At 46.7% G+C, this 19,921-nt stretch overlaps 2 protein-coding genes across 13 annotated transcripts in view; one reads left to right on the forward strand and one right to left on the reverse strand.

The window, feature by feature from the left end:
• Window positions 1-19,921, forward strand: part of LOC119375196 (GRB10-interacting GYF protein 2) — a 676,837-nt gene that overhangs the window by 91,246 nt on the left and 565,670 nt on the right. The gene's annotated exons all lie outside the window — the stretch shown is intronic.
• The window catches only part of LOC119374178 (REST corepressor 1), a 41,785-nt gene continuing 23,608 nt past the window's right edge, over window positions 1,745-19,921 (reverse strand). For both annotated transcript variants that reach the window (XM_037644237.2, XM_037644236.2), the window contains exons 9-14: window positions 15,571-15,793; window positions 13,279-13,356; window positions 11,816-11,873; window positions 10,357-10,529; window positions 9,492-9,730; window positions 1,745-7,412 (exon numbers count right to left, since the gene is read on the reverse strand). In XM_037644237.2, the coding sequence (XP_037500165.1) occupies window positions 7,301-7,412; window positions 9,492-9,730; window positions 10,357-10,529; window positions 11,816-11,873; window positions 13,279-13,356; window positions 15,571-15,793 (883 nt within the window). In that variant the 3' untranslated portion in view covers window positions 1,745-7,300. The remainder of the gene's footprint in view (window positions 7,413-9,491; window positions 9,731-10,356; window positions 10,530-11,815; window positions 11,874-13,278; window positions 13,357-15,570; window positions 15,794-19,921) is intronic.

Genomic DNA, 19,921 nt, shown 5'->3' on the forward strand with positions numbered 1-19,921 from the left:
GGTTTAAGGGGAAATCTTTTTTAGATGCGAAGCAGCTCTTTGACTCACGTGTGTAATGCCGTACGTTACGTGCGTCCGTATGAATGCGCCGCAACGCGTTCCCCTCGCCGTAGGTGTTGGAGCGTTGCCAAGTAGGTCACGCCACAGCTTTGCGTTGATGTCACGCTCCCCTCGCACGCTTCCCTCGCAGGTGCGCGCTGACGTCACTCTCTCCCTCACCCGCAGCATGCTCGCCGTAGCGCCCGCAGCTACCCGCTGCTCCGCCCGCAACACCTCTGAGCGTGTCACTTCTCTCTCGCTTCACCCGTGGTAGTCCAGGCGAAACGTGCGCCTGCTCCGGTCCAGCGCCCGTGTCTCGACTCTTAAGAAACGACTACGAAGTCTTGCCAAATGCTTTAATGAAACTTACACGAAACCCAACCCGCCTCCCGTGTCTTTGCGTTTCAAACAAACGTTTACTCGAGTAAACGCTACATCAAGTTTCGCTTCAAACCGTTCTTCCAGCACCCGCGTCGACGCCCGTTTCAACCGGGTCAACGCCGCATCCCATCAGGGTTCCCTTCGTGGAGATGGTCCAAGTTTTTTTATGGTACACTGCAGTACGTCCAATAATAACACGGCTTCCCAGCAATCGAAGAACGTATGGTCTATCGTTTCTACTTTTCTGCATATTAAGCAGTTGGTTCCGCATGGCACAAACATGCCCTTTTCCTCCAGCCAGGGTTTGACTTGAAGTGTTCCTGTATGTATATATAGTTGAAAGAAGAAAGTTTTCATTCCTGCAGGTAACATAATTCTCATGACCCTCTTTAGTACATTTCTTCCTCAACCCCCAGGGTACATGGTTCTATACAGAGGTTCACTGTGACACGAAAAAATATGTATAAAGACATTTATGACATTGTACTACCTGCACCTCTGTATAGAGCCACGCCATCGCTTGAAACTGCTTCAGAAAAAAACGCTATATGAATGTCATATAGTGGGAGGAGTCTCCTTAACGCATATAATATTGCGAGGCAGAAGCGTAGAATCGAGCCAGGTGTCAAAACATGTGAACTGCGCAACGAGTGGGTGTTTTAAAGGCCCACCCATTTCAAAGCGCTCAGACATATTTGATCATCATCAGCAGCAAGAGCATCAACAAATTGAGCAGCTGCATAGGTTCGCGTGTCGCCTTACGGACGCATAGTGGGCCATTCGCTGACTCGCAAAAGGAAGAATTATGGTGTAGTGGGCACTGCACAACGGTACTTGCAATAGGCATTCTAGGATAGTTTGAAACGGCCAATGTTACGTGCACAGACGTTTGTTTCCTTGTGGCACAGTTGAGGCATGCACCGAGAACCGAAGTCAGTTGAGAAGGCAATGCACACGGGGCCCTATTATGCTATCGCATTCTACTCTTGAAGGCGAAGCTGAAGCATCCTTCAAGTTTTTATATCATCCCTAGACTCATGGAAAGGGTGGCTTTTTTAGTGCTCTACTTACCCTTCTGTGTAGAGTTCCTTTAAGCCTTCAGCTACAGTGGAAACTACATAACCCTGAATGGAATATATATTGTTCAGCACTCTGCATTTTCCAGAAGCTCTACGTACAATTCTGAGCTTTTATAGAAAAAAGTTAGTGCAGTCCGTCAGAACCAATGAACGCTCGAATTGTTTGCCAATAACCCACATGCTTTATTTGAGCAAATGCCCTGGAAAGGCTGGTTACTCTCAATAAAGAAATCTGTGAGTCAATCTGAAAGTATAAGTTTTGTTTTATTTCTTTTTTCTATGCACATCACCTAAACATTCACTCCTATCAAACAGGCACAAAAACAGGTCTCACCACGCACACAACATAAATTAAAACTACTTCACTGAGCCGCAATCATTCAAAGGTGCCACTCTTGCAAACCTGCAATCTGCTCTACAAAAAAGACCTGTGCACAGGAGTGAGTAAATCTCGCTTCAAGCCAGACCTTCAAAAACAACTGCATAATCAAAGCACCACCTCTTAAAACTCTGACGGGGGCGAAAACAAACAAAACACACAAAGTTTGCAACACATCGCACTGCCCTAACACACGACTTCTGGGTGACCTTGATGAACCCTTCGAACCATCAACTAAACAAAATGCATCTCGTCGCATTTTCCAGCTTTTGATGCTACCAGGTGTTTGCACATCCAATTTGCAGGGCACAGTCACCACACATCAATTCTAGCTCGTACGCATTCTAATATATTTAGATGCACCCCTGGTGGGGACTGCTGGCAAGATAAGCACCACACGAGCTCTGTCCTGCACGTCTTATCGTTTACGTGGATGCAAACGATAAGACAGAACTGCAAATAAGCTTGGGGACAGGTACCGTGATGTCCTGTCTGTTGCAAAGTGCGTAGCATAGGTAGCTGCTACAAATGTTTGATGCAGCCACAATTACTTGTATGCCACATTTGTCCCGCTTTACTCCCTTGCTCAATCTGGTGCCAAAGGGCATGTATCTATCTATATTTCAGCTTACAATAACATCACGGCTGTTGTGCAACGCACAGCCTGTGAACCAAGAATGGGCAGTAACACCGCAGCAAATTTGCTGTAAACGCAGCAGAAAGTTCCTACACAATTTTGCTTCAATGGGCTAGTTCACGTTTCCCTCCGGAAAACCACCCGGCCTCCACCAAGAATGGCTCAACTGCTGTGATTGTGCCACATTGCTGTACATTCACAATTTCTAAATGCACACTACAAAAGTATATGATTAGTGTCTTACCCATACAAAAACGCCTTAACTTTTTTTTTTTCTAATACACGGTGTTTCGGAGAAAAAAAAAAAAACTTTCTGCATCCTAGAACGGTTCAATTTACCACCACTTTCCCCAAAATTTACAGTTTTGTGGAATGTCGGATTTGTATCTAAATAGAGATGTAGGCCAACTTTTGAAACGGCAAAAGTATTCACATGGCAGCACGTGTAAACAAACGTGTTTGTGCACATGGCTGCTTTTTCTAGTGTACTTGAACACGTTGAAATGAAAAGATAAGCTTTAGAATATGAGTGGCAGTGGAGGATTTACAAATACAGGTTCCAGCACAAAGCACGGTAACACCTAAAACAGGCAAGTAACACAATTCTGTTCAGGATTCACACACTTCTGGGAACCACTGGCTCCAAGCCCACGAGCTGCCACACCATGAGAACTCCACGTCCGAAAGACCGGCAGTTAAGTGGCATACTGCGTTACAGTGCAAGAGCGTCGCTAAAAGCAGACACAAAACCCAACAAAGCAACAAAACATAAACAATAGTGCAATGGGGAATCCCAGCTCCCTACAGTCGAGAGGGCTTGCACAAGAAAGCTCACGCATAAATGTGCGATGCATTGACACTCACACAGCCTACAGCATTTAATCATTACTGACAGGTTTCAGTGCTCGACACAGGCTTCACTACTACAGTCACTGTGACAGCACCAGCATACCATTTACATACACACAAGGCAGCAAGGAACATTTTTCTTGATAACTATTGAGCAACTGTGTTCATTTAGTGTCTCGGAAAGATTGCAGAGGCGGTGGATATCCAAAGCAGAAGCGAAGTAGTAAGCAGCAGGATGCGGATAGAGAGTTGCAAACCTCACGAATCTCTGCTCAAAAGACTGCACTTAACCATGCGCATTCAGACACAAGCATGCCACGATGCACAGAACAAACGAGCGGAAGAATGGAGAGGGGGGAAAAAGTTGACTGCCAGCCACATTGTTTATTACCCTTTCGTAACCACACATGTCCAACGGAACCTTGCATGAGCCTCACGGATTAAGGCTTTCGGCCATCATGGGGCCAGAGAATAATGGAAGGCTGTGCCCACAAGATTCACAACAGGCACAGACATTGGGCACAGCACTTCGAAGAATGAAAAGACGTCATTTCAGGAACTGATCTCTCATGGCACATGCATACAGTTGAGACCTCTAGAGAATATTGTGTACACTAGGTGACGTGCATGCTAGAAGGTCAGTGCCTGTAAGTGAATGCCAGCACTACAGCACCAAACTCATGTTTCTCTCGTGCTTCACTGAAGCCGTGAACTTTCCTTTGTGCAATGAAAACGCAGTCCTTTAGGAAGAAGCTCTTAAGCCTACACCATTTCACAGTGCAAAAGGGGCAACTGCTAAAGGCAACACAAACAGGTGAGTCACATATGTCGGTGCGCGTTCTCGAAATGTAATGAACTCTGTTACTAGTGGATAAAAGATTTTGCGAAAGAGCAATCAGCCACAAGCACGATTACGAGGAAACTTTATACATACACAACTGATGTTAAACAACTGATGATACACACAAGTGATGATAAAAGTGTCTCCACATCACACAATTGCATGCAGTAGTCTTTCCTGCCTTCTTCCAGCAAGCTAATACAATTCGTGCAGGGACAGGCATTCACCCGCAGCGAGTTGGAACTTAAGGGGCCAGACAAAATAAAAACTTCCCAAATTTCAGGCATGCACATCACACACAGTCACTGCCCAGGTTGGCAGCTAAGTTTTCCAATGAAAGAACGAAAAGAACTGCAGACCGAAATTCACAGAACAAATATTCCTCATTTGTAGAAGGAAGGAAACAAACACTGAACATAAAACACACAAGACATGCATCTATTGCAATAAGATACCAGACAACAAGCAATTTCTGCAAAATAAGTGTAGAAAACTCCTAGGAGGATGACAGGTTTTGATAACATCACACACCATCAAGATGGACACCAAATGGGCTGAAAGCCAACTCCAAGCACCTTGATAACAGTGGTGACCAAGTTTAAAGAAGATCAAGACTTTTGCATGAATGCACTCGATTATTTTGCTCACTAAGACCCCAATTGTAGCGAGAGGCAAGCTTGACTTCTTTTTCTCTTGTGGCAACAGCAAGCAATACTTGCCTCTGTTGTATGTGCATAGGACAGTACCAACATACCTAGAGCTCATGGTGGTTTGGTCAACTAAAGTGGACGTCTTCTCTCCACATGCTGCCATTGTAAGCTCTCACGACTTCATTCACAAGTATGCCTCGTAAGTGTGTCGACTGAAGTAGCCCCTCCTCTTCGTGTGCATAGCTAAGTGATACAGCACGCTGCATCACTTAGCTATGCACAACCAACTAAACCCCACCTTGGCTCTTCACATGCATTCACTCAGTCAAGGTTAGCTCCAGTTTTGCAGCCATCGACACATGGTGTCTATTCAAGGGCATTGAAATTGAGTGCACAATTGTCGAGCCGTTCTTTATCTCTGCGATCACCATGAAGTGCTGTCCAAGCAGATTCTGTGTGAATAGCTGGGACCTCGGTTGTGTGCCTCTACTCAAACGCACGACGTTGAATGAACAGCAGCTCCACAAGAGAAACAGTGGCTTACTGATTGGCTGATGCAAGCGCTAGACTTTACTGTACTGCAAGACATTTGCGAGGCAGAGTGTGAGCTTGTTTAACAAGTGACACCACAGTTTTCTTGATAAATTCGAAACGTGTTTGTGCACAAAAAGAGCTATCATCGTGAGCCAGCTAGACCGGAAGTCCGCGTTGCTTAGCAAACCAAATTCATCGAAGGATTTTGACCCTCACAGGATGCTGCCCACCTTGTCTGCTCAGACTAGGCTAAACAGTTTGCTCGTGCAGTACTGATTGCAAAAGCTAACTCAACACACTTGAAACATAGAAGCCATTCTGATATTTCACCAAGCCTTCCAAAAGACTTGGGGAACAATTAAATAGGAAGATAAACACACATATCGATAAGAAGAAGCTATCATATATTATACTACTACTATACTGGCTTATTTGTGACTTATTTGCTCACACACTTGGCATGGTCGCACACAACCCATCATTGAGGTGTCCCAACAGTGGCATGCAACATCAGTGTTTGTGCAACGCAGTCGTTACACAAGACACGAATTGCATTGTTGAGACAATTTTGAGCTCTTTAATCACTTCAGAATTACAAGATTCCAGTGGACTATGTACATATGTAAGAGCTAGCTGGCCCGTTTGAAAAAAGATTGATGGAAGTTGTCACGTGCTTGGCACATGTCTTCTAAATGAACGCCTGCAATGGCCCAGTTCGTAGCATGAGCATCGACCAGCGAGTAAACCTAAAGACAATGATGCTCCAATTTGAGGCTGGTGAAAGCATGGTGTGTTGTGTGTTTTTTGACAAGCACTGACAAAGTCAACGCACTCCAGACCCATTGAGTGAGTGCAGCACTGCCTTAATTTCGCTGAACCAGGATGATTCATGCAGTCAGCAGCCAATGCCTCACAGTTGAGCACGCGTACAGTGCTCACAGGCTTGTAGCAGTGGCTTACCAAGTGACAAAAATATTGCGCGCAGCGCCGCCCCAAAGCCATGGCGGCTGATGCATGGTGCAGACATCATTCATCCATCATCAATGTTAATGACTCAGCCATGATCTAACAATCTTGTGCTCTGAAAACTCGCCACCTAATCCAGTCAACACGGCCAGTATTTTCAATTTTCGGTATCAGCTACCGCTTTCTGTCGTGACCGAGTGGAACAGACACTGCCGAGCCATTGAGTGCCGACGCAAGGTTCAGACACGCCAACGGAATTCGCAACGCTGCCACAATCCACTTCGAGGGCTGCCGCACAAATGTCCCGCACACACACCCTTTTGCAGTGCTGGATAATTCGACTGCCGCGACTTGCATGTTGTAGCGAGGCAAGGAAACAAAAAAATAACTTGGCAAAAGTTTCACTGCCCATAGGCTTCCACACTGTAGCTGCAAAGGCCGACTTACACAACACCAGCGGAGCCACGAGAAAGTTGAGTTGGGCAAGAAGTGCGGTAGTCGAAAATAGGCGACCAAGTGTGTCAACCAATCGAAGCATTGCAGTCACTCGACGAGAAGAGCGCCGGGCACAGCCAAATGCAGGCTGCGTTCAAGTTGCGCATGAGCAGTGAGGCCGTGGGGTGCCACGAGAAGTTCAGCACACTCATCAGTTCCTGGAACAAACTGCTGGGCAGAGAGCACAGCCCAGTGCATCGGCAAATGTCACTGTCGCACTCTCACACTGGAGTAATTTCCATTCGGCACACCACATCACTTCTCCGCGGATAGGGCACACGACAGGAGAGACACTTGTCCACGTTTATTAACACAATGCGCAAATGAGAAGAGGTGGCAAGCGGCAAATCAGTTCCGCCTCCACGGGGGTCGAGCCGGTTGAGAAAATGCGCGCAGCCATTACACACACTGGATGCAGCGGTCGTGCTACCGAGGCGGCAGCAGACATCTTCAGAGGGCGTTGTGCATCTGTGTGGGCTTGGTGTGGACGGTGGTGGTTGTAGAGGCCGCGGTCGGTCGGATCAGGGGAGGTGGCTGCTGTAGAATTGACCAGTTTCCAGACCTGAAAACGTAAGATGTGCAACAGAGGTGCTTGCACCATCACTGAGGCCAGATAGCCCTGTTTAATACACAGCGGCTGACGCTATGATGACTAGACACACTTCACTCAATGCTCGCACTCACAATAAAGGAACGGCGAATTCCAAACAAACAAACAAAAAAAAGATGAAGGTTATGCGCCGTGTTCTGCACTAACATTCCTGCACACCCCATATGTAATTTTCCAAGGTGTCACAATACTGTGAAATTTCAATAAGCAGAAATCACTTAAACGAAACTTCCACTTGAATGGAAGACCATCCTCGTGATTTCTTGGTTTTGTAATCATGCAATGACAAAACAAAAATAAAAACATTTGTTAATCGGTACCATCGTTTCTACAATGCCAGATAAATCAAAACGTGAGCATCACCGGAAAAAAATTGAACAGGTCATTGCAGCTGCATCACGATGTGCATTGGTCACAAGCCAGTAGACAACAGTACTCCACACTTCTCTTCCGTTGTTCACCATGGTTGCACCTTTATTACTTGTGCTGAATTCGTGCTTGAGGTTGGCTATAGGCACAGATCACTAGTGGATAGGGGCACTGCTTAGCTCAAACCTATATGCCCAGTTTTGCTAACATTGGCTGATAGGGGTAACAAGGTGGCGAGTTGGGCTAGTTGGTAAAAGTTCAAGTTTAAATATTACTCGGAAGAGCACCAAACACACAGACGAACATTTATTTGGTCAGAAGAACAATTCTAAGGCAGATACAGAATTTTTAGCATGTGCCTAACAGAGCAAAATGCAACAAAAGCATTTGTGTCAGGTTTAACACGAATTTAGAGATCACAGATATCACAGTTATTAGTTATCTTGAATATTACATGCCTAGAAAAGATATCGAACAGCATAATTGTGGCTTGACAAATGATCGGCTTAGAGAACACCATGTACCTATAAAACAAACAGGCAATACTCATCAGGCTGCTCATTGTAAAAACTGTGGATCTGTGTTTCGTGAAACTGAAATCATTTTTCGGCATAACGATCAAACGACTCACGAGATAGTGGAATCATACCACATCAGAAAAAGGGGCTTTGTCAGTCAAGCCACGATTATGTTGTACGATAGCTTTTCCAGGCACGTAATGTTCGTGATATCAGAGATCCCTAAATTCGTGTTAAACCTGACACAGATGTATTCGTTGCATTCTGCTCTGTTACTCGCTTGTCTTGGCTTGTGTGTAAGTGCTTCCCTTTGATGCTCGTTTAATGAAGCCACATCTGGACATTTCTAGTCTGCGAGCAGCAAGAGACCCATAAGAAGGCAACCTTACGACTCGTCATAAAGCCACCTGTCTGTCTGGTCGAATACTGTTGTTGCCAAAGAATGTCATTATGTTTAAACCAGAGTTCCTCAATTATAGCAGTAACAAAACCATGTTCCAAATTCTGTATATGCCCGTGTAGTAATCTGCGGAGGTTAGCAAACTGATGTGCCTATCTTGAAGCAATGGCGGAAAACAAACTGCATTGCTGCAGTCCTATTTTCATTGCGCAAGTTATTGTGGCGAGAATTAAGAGAAGTACTTTAAGGAAAGGACAAAGACTCCTGCAACTGCAATATCATCTGGAGAAAATAGTAAGCTGCAAACACACTGCTCGCTTCATCAAGCTAGCTGTCCCGTGCAATGCAAGAACCCGAAAAATTATTCCCTAGTTTGTTGGTGCTAACAGGTGAAGCCACAATCAGTGGACCTCTGCAATTTTGATCAATGCCGTAATGTGATTCTGATACATGCAATCTATGGGAAGCTATGAAAACTGGTGTGATTGAAGTGTTCTGGTTTAAATGGCATTTTGTAACAGACGCGGCATTCATGCATTATTTGTAGCTTGTGGAGCGTCGGTATTCGCATGGCATAATTTCTATACACACGGGTTGACCAGTGCACTCAGGCAATTTTGCAACTGAAATGTGCGACAAGAGATTAGCCAAACATGAAATTTGTGAGTTCTTAAAAGCCCCGGATATGACAGCTCAAAGGTGTGGAGCATTGCTACGAGTACACTCGAGTATTCGGAAGCCCACCTGGGAGCAGCCTGTGCAAGCTGGGTGGGTCCCTTGGGGACTGTCAGTGGCTGGGACGACGGAGAACCGGGGGGTGGTCGCAGAAGTGGAGGAGGGTTGCCAGCCCCAACGGGGCCTCCGCTTCCGTTGGCAAGCATGGCCGCGCCGGAGGTCGCCGTGACGGCGCATGGAGACCCTGGCCGACTGTTGGGCCCACCGGCTTCCTTCGCGGCTGCAGCTGGCTCTGTCTCGCCTGCAGGCTGCTCGAGAGAACGAGAAACGGCCGACTTTAGAGACTGGCTGCAGGAGCCGCGTGGCCGAGATGATCGCAAATGGCCACTTTGGCAAACGAGTGACCATTCTGGGCGAATCACTCGCTTCAAGAAGTTGCACTTTTCATCTCTGTGTCGTCGATGCATTCAGCAGTGCAAGCTTTAGCAAGCTTGCATTGCTAAATGCAAGCTTAATGCAAGCTTTATGCATTGCTGAATGCAAGCTTTAGCATTCAGCAAGCTTTAAACCAAATTCAGCCTGGTTATTTACTCATCGCAGCATCAAAACATTAAGAGCGAAAAAAATCTTTCAGCACGCGTTCGTTTATTTGAAGACTACATATTGGCGATGTATTGTTGTCATCAAGCTCAGTTGCCTACTTCGATGCTGCCAGACATTACAGAAGGTTGCCATGAGAGTGCTTCGACTTCTACACACTTGAACACATTTCTCAGAGGCCATTCATTTGCCAAGTGGAACGCTCCACTCCAAGCATAATTGACAAAGCAATTATGGTGTGGCCACAGCCGTGTTGCACACAACTGCAGAGGCAGCATTCGATGCCAGAACTCTCTGCTGCCACTGCTGCGTAATGATTGCAGCCCATTCTCACCTTGGTGTCATCAGTTCCTGGAGTGATGCCGTGCTCCGCCTCGAACTCCTGGAGCACTGCGTCTAGGTTGTACCGGCGACGGTAGTTGACAAAGAAGCTGCGCACGTGAGCCTCCGTCTTGTTGCCAATCACCTCGGCGATGGCCTTGAAGTCACGGCCATACTTGCGGATACCTGAAGAGAACATAGCAAACAACATGAAACTTCAGCTGGGCCACACGGCACACCGACGACATACCGTATTTACTCGATTGTAACGTGACCACAATTGTAACGCGGGGGGTGACTTTTCATAGTGTGCAGGAAGAAAAAAAAACGTAGTTTTGGTATTGGACTGTAACGCGAGGGTCGACTTCTGGTAGCGAAAATCTGGCAAAAAATTCGTGTTACATTCGAGTAAATACGGTACACTAGAAATAGATTGATTGGCGAGTGTGCAAACGACAAGTGCGCAAATGGGGGGGGGGGGGGGTGGAGGGGGGGGGGGGGGGGGGAGAGAAGAGGCCAGTATGCCAAATTGCATGAGTCACAAAGAAGTGGGAAACAGTTAGAAAAAGAAAAAAAAAGAGGGGGGGGGGGGGTGTTGGGGGATTCGCGACGAAGACGTAGAAGGTGAGGGTAGGTTTTTCGCTGAATCATGGTTGTCAAAAGCAAGCACTACCTGACAATGGTAATTTCACAGCGACAAGAATAGTTGGGGCCCCCTTTTGCACTAACGTACGCCAATATTTTTATGGGACAGTCAGAATCAGAGCTTCTGAAATCACCTCCGCTAAAGCCTTGCACATATCTCCACTACACAGACAACATACGTATTTCTTATATGGGAACATGGCATAAGTGCACTAAACACATTCATTCATCGAAGTTTCATGCTAGAATAAAATTTACCACGCACCATTCTTGCAGCTAAATAAACTTCCTGTACACAACGGTAACTGCTGAAAGAGGAAAATTAAAGACGACACTCTACAGAAACTACACAGATAGCCAACAATACCTAGATAACACCAGTCATCACCTGCGACACTGCAAACAAGGAGTATTAATAATTAATAATTGTTGGAGTTTAACGTCCCAAAACCAGTATACGATTATAAGGGACGCCGTAGTGGAGGGCTCCGGAAATTTCTACCACCTGGGGTTCTTTAGTGCACCTAAATCTAAGTACTTTGTCGGACAGGCGAGGCATATAAGAAGGACCTGAAGCGACAACGGTCAGTACGTTCACCACTTATGTTTCCCAGCTCCTACACCATTTTATACAGACCCCTACCGAACCTTTCAGCAGTATTCTACTGTACTTGCAGTAACACGTCTTGGATAATTTTCTAGCGTTCAAATCATATAAACAAAGTTCAAGTGAGCTTCTGTGAAATTTTCACAAGAAAGAAGTCATGATAAAGCTTGCCGAAAGATAAGTGGAACCCCAGTATATTTATCCATCAAGCGGCACTCACCCTGGACGGCGATGAGCAGCTCGTCATTGGTCCAGCGGGCATTTACTCGGGCATTGGCCTGCAACACGAAAAACAAGTTGAGGCTCTGGAAGATGGCAATCACAGATGCATGCACACACAGTTCAATGCTTTCGGCATGTGGTTACTACGCACTACCATTTGTTGCGCAGTTAGGCCACGCTTCTGCCAGGTATGTATTAACGAGGTTTTACTCTACACGCACTTAAATTAAATATATGGTGCACAGCAATTTCCTGCTTTTCTCGAACAAAAAAAAATAGAAACGTGTAGTTTCTGCAAATAAAACAATGGAGCCATATTTCGGTGAAATGGCAAAAAAAAAAGACATCGCTTCCACTTTGTTTGGTTCTGAAGGTGCGTAGACTTCAGGGGCGTAGCCAAGGGGGGGGTTGGGGGGGTTCAAACCCCCCCCGAAATTTTTCAGTTTTGCTTGCGTATATATACACGCACACATACAAACGCACGCACGAACATACATGAAGTATGGTTGAACCCCCCCCCCGAAAAAAATTTCTGGCTACGCCCCTGGTAGACTTCCATTAACTGTACAGTCGTGCTCAATATATCACTCGCAACAATTTGTCAGGTTTCTAGCTGCAGTAGGACTGTCACACTAAAAATATCATTTAGTTGCGGAAATGAGTGCAGGCTAATACCTCTGTCACACGGCCACCACCGAACTCCATTTCAATCCGTTCGGCATTTAACTCCCTGATGGAGCATTACGAGAATGGAGTTGTGGCCGTGCTACATGGCTCGATGCAAGCTTTCGATGGTTGCCTCATGGGGCAGAAACAGCGCTGCTGCGTTCGTCGAAACGTTGAATTTTTTGCCTGTGCAGTCGCCTTTAAAGAAACAAAAACGTGTTTTTGTGTGTTGATGAAGTGCTCGGAATCGCCATTGCTGTCACAGTGCTTGTTCGTGCACCTCACATGTGCAGAAACAAATATGGCGCGACGCTTCACAGCAGCGGCTTGGCGAGGCGTTGGTGTGGAGAGTACAAGCGCTGACGTCCGAAAAAATACAACTAAAACTTACACTACGGGGCGTGAAATGCTACGCAAAAAGAAAGAGCATAGTTTTTAAAATTACAATTGAGCTCATTAGGACGATTTTGGTAGTGCGGTTTTCAGCGTAGCAGTAGCTGGCTGGGAACGAGAGTACTCCATCGAGCTGAAATGGTCCTTACCGAACTCCCTCCACCAAAAGCTCCATTTAACTTCAGGGGTATAAAGCAACGAGCAAATCCTCAACTCGTGAGGCCACATGCTTCTGTGCTGCGAGTCATACCGAGTACATTGTGCTTGTTCGTGCTAAAACAAACAAACAAAAAGCTAACTGCAACACAAATGGGGCCAAACTCACAACCTATCACTACCTCGTTGTCCTGTTCTTGCCCAAAAGTGTTGCAAACATCCAAGCGAGTGTGCGAGTGAACCCACCTCGGGAGGCCGCAGGTTTTCAATGCCCATAGCTGTCTTGTGGCGCAGTTGGCTGATCATCTGCTTGTTGTTCTGCACCTGCACACAAGTGACATTGGGGCTTCAACAACACACGAGCTGTGCACAGGCTCCTCTTTCACGTCGACCACCCATATTTCTTCAACGCAGAAGAAGTAAGGCATTGTCGTACATCCTATGCCAACCCGATGCGGCCATCATGGCCAAGAGGAGAAGCCATGTCCCAAGTACAGGGGCTCAATGGGAACAAATGGTTGGAAATATTACATACCCCATTTGCCAAAAAAAAAAATAAATTGCCTTATTCCACGAGTGGCGACAAAAAACTTTAAATGTACCGTATGTTTCGAAGACCACGTTGAGATCAGCTGTAAGGCTGTTTTAAGAAAAACGTTAATACAGGCACAAGCATGACGGATGAAAAATGAACAGACCACATTAACAATACAGAACAGGTACACAACTTTCTTTGTGTCTATAATAATTTCTAGGATTTTATTTGCCAAAGCCTTGACATATTCATAATGCATGCTGTAGTGGGGCAGGATGAGGGGGGGGGGGGACTCAGGTTAATTTTGACCGCCAGGGGTTTTTAAACGCGCACACGGGTGCTTTGTATTTCACCTCAATCAAAATGTGTCCACCACGGCCAGGAATCCAACCCACATGCTCGAGCTCAGCAGCCCAAAACCTTAGCCACTAAGCTACCACGGTGGGTCCTGTCTTCAAGCTGTCGGTTCACATTTTACCCTTGCTCATGAGTCAAAACTGCTATTTCTGCTGGAATGAAGTTCAGCCATGCACACCTTACATATAGAAGTATTGAACTGTTTGCAACGCTCCGCTCAATATATTTGTGTTTATTTGCATTTTGCGAATGCTGCACCTTTTTTTCCTTTCTTTTTTGGCCCACATTCGAGATAAGTTGTTTTCTTCTCTAGCTATCGGACTTGAGTTTGTCGGCTTTGAATTGGGCCAGGCCTAGATTTGACAAAACACAGCAGGTTTGGGCAAATACCGTATAAACGCGTGTAAGGGCCGCACCCTGTTTTTTTGAAGTGCATGTTCTAAAAAAAAAAAAAATCCCACGTAAGGGCCGCACCCACACTTTCCTCAACCAAAACGTATTCAAAATGCGCGCGCGAGTAAGCTTCTAGGCGTAGTCGATAGATGGCGCAAGGAAACGCAACCATCATCATCGTCACCAGAGTATATATATATTATATATATATTTGGATTTTATTCGTGTTAAGATGTTCGTGAAGTTGGCTAAAAATTTTAACTTTTTTATTAGTATTCATAGGCCCGCCAACTAAAGGTTAAAGCAGGATTTTATCTTTAGCTTCTCACATCTCTATTCAAACGCGCTATCGGCGCTATCCATATCGGCATCACCAACTTTGGCATGGCGTTCGCGTTGTTCGGTTTGTGCAGTTCAGCCAGCCATTTGCTGTAGTTTACTGCATTGTTCAATGACCTTCGTGCTAGCTTGTTTTCTACACGGCGTTCACGTTTTGGCAAGATGGGCAAGTACCTGAATAGCTACACTGCTGGCTATAAGTTGAAGGTGATCGAGTATGCTCTCGAGCATGGGAAACGTGCCGCCAGCAGAAAATTCGACGTTGACGAGAAATGTGTTCGACGTTGGTGTGCTCAAAAAGAAGCCTTGCGAAACACCAACAGCACTAAGCGCGCTTTCCGAGGAGAGCAGTGCAAGTTTCCCGATTTGGAAGAAGACTTGCTCCGCTATGTGACTGAAGTGCGGAATGATGGTCTTGCACTCACAACGGACATGCTGCGTGTGAAGGGACTAGCCTTGGCGACTGTACTTGGGTGGATCCTATCTGCGTGGAGCTCGGTGTTGACGGACATTGTGTCCCGAAGTTTTAAAGTCGCCGGGATATCTAACAGCTTGGATGGCACGGAAGATGACTGCTTGTGGGGTGACAGTGCTTCACAGCACACCATCTCGTCTCGGACTCAAAGTCTGAGGACTCGCCGAGTGACGACGATTGAGCACGTATGTCGCAAGAAATGTATACTGCAATAAACGCTCTTCGTTCGCTAACTGGTGCGTTTTTACTTTAAAAAAAAAAATGTCGCGTGTATGGGCCGCACCCTGAAAATTGGCCCTCATTTCATGAAAAAAAAGTGCGGCCCTTGCACGCGTTTATACGGTACAGCATACCTAACCAATTTATATCAAATGATCCCATATGTGCTGCACTGGCTCATATTCAATTGGCCTGCAGTAGTAAACAGTAAAGGTAGTACCTGGCGTTTGAGGGCTACCAGCTCAGAGTCCATGGCTCGCAGGATGGCGTCTCCCTGTCCCGGGGGTCCAGTTGCCATGGAAACCAGGTCCTGGTACTGAAGGCACATGCCTCGGGGCGGGCGCCTCCGGTTGGCCGCCACTCCACCCCCACGTATGGGTGGCTGCCGCTCGTGGTGCTTGCGACCCCCGGGGGCCAGGGCACCCTTGCAGCCACCTGAACGCCTGTCATTGAAAACAGTCCATCAGAGGAGATACTACACTAACAAAAAACAAGAAAACAGAGTTCAACAATGATGAGCATTTGCAATAACATTGCAAGGAACACAGTGCAATAGAAGATGGATACAAGGGAGGGCGACGCACACGCTTGTCATTGTCCACATCTTCTGTTGCACTGTGTTCCTTCCAATGTTTCCCCAACACGCTCAAGCGTCTACACCACGGTGTTAGAATAGTTTAGGTGGAGCGACGGCGCAGTGGAATGAGGAGAAATCGGGGACCTCTTTCCCTTTCTTGCCGAAAGGAGGCGCGCGTGGGACGGTGGCCACCTGGCTATACCCAGCAAAAACCTGACGCTTCTAACATTCGGTGTTTTAGCGTGTTTAGCAACATCGCAAAGCCCTGGGAGGATTGTGTGGTATTGTAATATCATATACATAAGTTAGATATAAAGACTTAGTAGTGTTTTATGCATGACGGTTCGGCATGCGGCGTGAAGCTCATAAACACCACCTTCGGCCTCGGCAACACCGTGGCCTAGGCGATCGTGGTCGCATTTGTCTACAAACGTAAATCTGCAGTTGCGTGACGCTTGTTGAATTCACCCTTCATTTGCTCTCGAAAGATTAATTAATGTATTTGCGGTCAGCATCATATAAAGAGCAGGTGTCATGTTAAGGGGTATTTCGCATATGAGATCAAGTGAGCCTTCAGAATCTTTTACTACGACCGCTTATTTGCAAATTCCGTAAACATTTGCGAGAAGACGGATGCTTTGATGTAATGGAATAAAATAACTCTATTTAGGCCTTTCGGGGCGTGCACTAGCAGGTGATGCGCCGCTCCCACGTCGGAAAATACAGGATTGAAAGAGAATGCAATGTAGTGGGCGACAGCTTGTGGCCGATGACTACGAAGCCGCTCTTTGACATATTCAAAATAAATAGACTGCAAGATATATACGTTATGGTGCGCCGAGAATTTTATCACAGTATTAGCACGATCTATGAATTTTACATATTTTTGCCTGAAAAAGCTGCTTTAGCTCGAGTATCGTATGGTGCGGCTAAATGATACGAAAGAATGTTTCCTCACAAGAACGTTTCCTTTTAAATAGCGCTTCCCATGATTTGGTGACAAATCGCGCATCGAAATGTTTTTCACAAACAAAATTTGTTGTTTGCAACTCGCGATTTTTCCATGGAATAGCAGTGGCCACATTTTCAAGCGGTCACTATCCTTCGGAGCAGCAAAAAAGCAAATTTTCTACGTGCACGACTTTTAGCCCGAGATGCATCGCGGCAAAGAGCACTTCTTGCCCATCTGGACAATATAAGTTGTGTAAATAAGGACACAATGAACAAGGATAAGCTATTTCAAATAGGCTAGCATTTAGGTGGCAGGCGTTTCCACTGGCGAACGTATATGCACGAATGGGGCCTCGTCTGGTTTGGCGTGTTAGTTTTAACGGGTCAGACAGCGACGTCACGGAATATGGTGTCACTCTCAATTCCTGTCATTCCCGAAAGAAGAAACTGGAAAGCAAATGGTTAGGACGCTGAAAAGGAAACGGGCACGACCATTTCACGTTTGTGCACCCAAAGCAGGGCACATAGTTCTACTTCTGCTAGTGCAACAAACAGCATGTCTGTGATAAATAACGAGAGGCAGAATCAGAATGGCACATGGTGATTCATGATGGATTGGTCGGTAAACGGACGTTAACCTTCACTACCACGCGCCAGCCAGCAAGTGTAAACGTTGCAAAGGCGGCTGAACAACTAACACCGTGGGCGGCTGCTTGAATCCATATGCGATATGGTGCATGCACAACGACAACCCATGAAAGGAATTTCTAACCTACCATTGTCAAATGTGTTGCTTTCTTCTTACAAGCATCATATAGAGAGACGTCAACCCCCCTCACGTCCGCTTTCTTTTTCAGGGAATACCTTTTCTTTTTGACTAACCCAGTTCAGGTCCGCCACGGTGGACCAGTGGCTAAGGTGCTCGGCTGCTGACCCGAAGGTCGCGGGCACGGTGTTCCGTTGTCGCGGGTTCGATTCCGGCCGTGGCGGTCGCATTTCGGTAGAGGCGAAATGGTAGAGGCCTGTGCGATGTCAGTGCACGTTAAAGAACACCAGATGGTCGAAATTTCCGGAGCCCCACTACGGAGTCTCTCATAATCATATCGTGGTTTTGGGACGTAAAACACCAGATGTTATTATTAACCCATTTTGTCGCGGCGGCCTCAACCAATTTGCCACGGTGGCCTTATTTGTGCACGAGCTAAAATGTTTTTGAAATTGGTGTTCACCGGTAAACTCATTATCGCTGTTCGCAGAAGCTATATCTCCTATGTATTTCCATCTGTTGGCTACCGCCACTGAATTTCTTGATGTTGTGCGTTTACTTTCAAATCAGATTGATATATGCGGTTACCCTGAAAAAAAGGAACGGCCAGCAGTTGAAGAGTTGTCGCAAATGCAGCTTTGTAAGCGACGCGGCCCCCGTTGAAGCGGCTGACCCGAAGCCTCGATACACCCAGTGCAGCCTGTCGGAAAAAACGCGAAGCGCGTCCCCATGTTCGGCGAGGAGGCTGCGCGGCGGAGGCGGAACGTCGGTACACCTAACCTATTCTAACACCGTGGTCTACACTAAGTTGCAATAACAGCTTCGACATAATGAAGAACGCTGGCAGTGGGAAGCACTCCTGCCCGACTAAAAACGAACGCTGCGGGCTGCCACACTCTCAACCACTCCAATACTCCTCGAAAGCTTGGCAAAATCACAAGACCTATAATTCTCAGTGTGTGGACCCAAGACTCCATTTGAAAGTGCCAAGTCCCCACACAATTGCTATTGGTAATAAAAACGAAACAAAGATGCCCTATTCAGTTATCGTTTGCACACACGTCAACTTCTTGAGGAAAAAAAATAACAACTTCCTGCAGAAAAAGAAAAAGATAAGTGCCCTCGGTGCCACACTGTCTTTTTTTCTTTTTAATGCAGACCATAAATGGCCACACTTCTTTTGTTGTGAAATCTTGTCACCACACTTTAACTTTGTGGGGGTGCTATATCACCTCTGTAAAGGCGCCTGCCGTAACTTGGGCGCGGCCGCTGTGTTTGCACGCACGCGCTTTGTGCATAAGCGGAGACCTTCGTCCAAGGCCAGGGATGCGCTGTCTGTAATCCGAGTTTAGCACGGTGGCGCCGGCATCGCCGCCGCGAATTTAGGCCGGCACATAGAAACAGCAGTGAATCTCTCTTTTGGGGTGTGGCAGCGCGCGCGGATGGAGGACGGCCGCGGGGTCCGTGGGAGTCGGTACCGCGGCTCGCTTCCCTCGGGCCCTCGTGGTGAGTGGTACATCTGCGGCGCCGCCTTTGCATTTGTATTGTATTATGTTGTGTTATTGCATGTCTTATTGTATGTCTTATGTTATATTATATTGCATGTCTTACATTCTCTTGAGTGTGTGATATGTTTCCCAGTATTCGTGTTAGCGTGTTACGTTTACTAATTCGGCCGGCGAGCTTGCCATATATGTAAAGAAGTGTTTTAATAAACCTCCGTGTTTGTTGCCCGACCGCGTGAACTATCTCCGTGTGTCCCGAGAGCGGCGGCGGTTTTCCGCCTCAGACCCCACACTGGCTGCCCAACGTGGCGCTCTTGGAGCATCGGACAACGGTTTTCGCGGTTCGGAGCAACATTTATGTGAGCCAGGTTAAAGTAAGCCTAAAGGGGGGGATTTTCATCGCTAGCGTCGGCGGCGTGCTTTTTGGAGAGCGCGATGAGATCGGTTGCTGTGGCGTGTTCGAACTTGTCGGCACGCTAAGTTTTTATCTGTTCGCAGGCGGTTCATTTTTATTTTTAAGAAGGTCGTTGAGTGTCGGTACGAGAGTCACATGGTCCGCATCCTGGGGAGCGAAGCATAGAGAACGTGGATGGTAGGCAAGCCCGAAGCGAGTGAGTACAGAAGCCTCGTAGGTGGTCCGACTTTTCTGTAAATAGTTTCTTCTCTCTCTTTGACTCTGGGAGTCGCGGCTTGTGTAGCCGGGTGGCCAGGGGCCATGGGTGTCGTTGCTGCTGGCATTGCGGCTCGACGCCGGGGCGTCGTGACATCGTCC

Source organism: Rhipicephalus sanguineus, chromosome 11, assembly GCF_013339695.2.
Source record: "Rhipicephalus sanguineus isolate Rsan-2018 chromosome 11, BIME_Rsan_1.4, whole genome shotgun sequence".
NCBI classification, from domain to species: domain Eukaryota; kingdom Metazoa; phylum Arthropoda; class Arachnida; order Ixodida; family Ixodidae; genus Rhipicephalus; species Rhipicephalus sanguineus.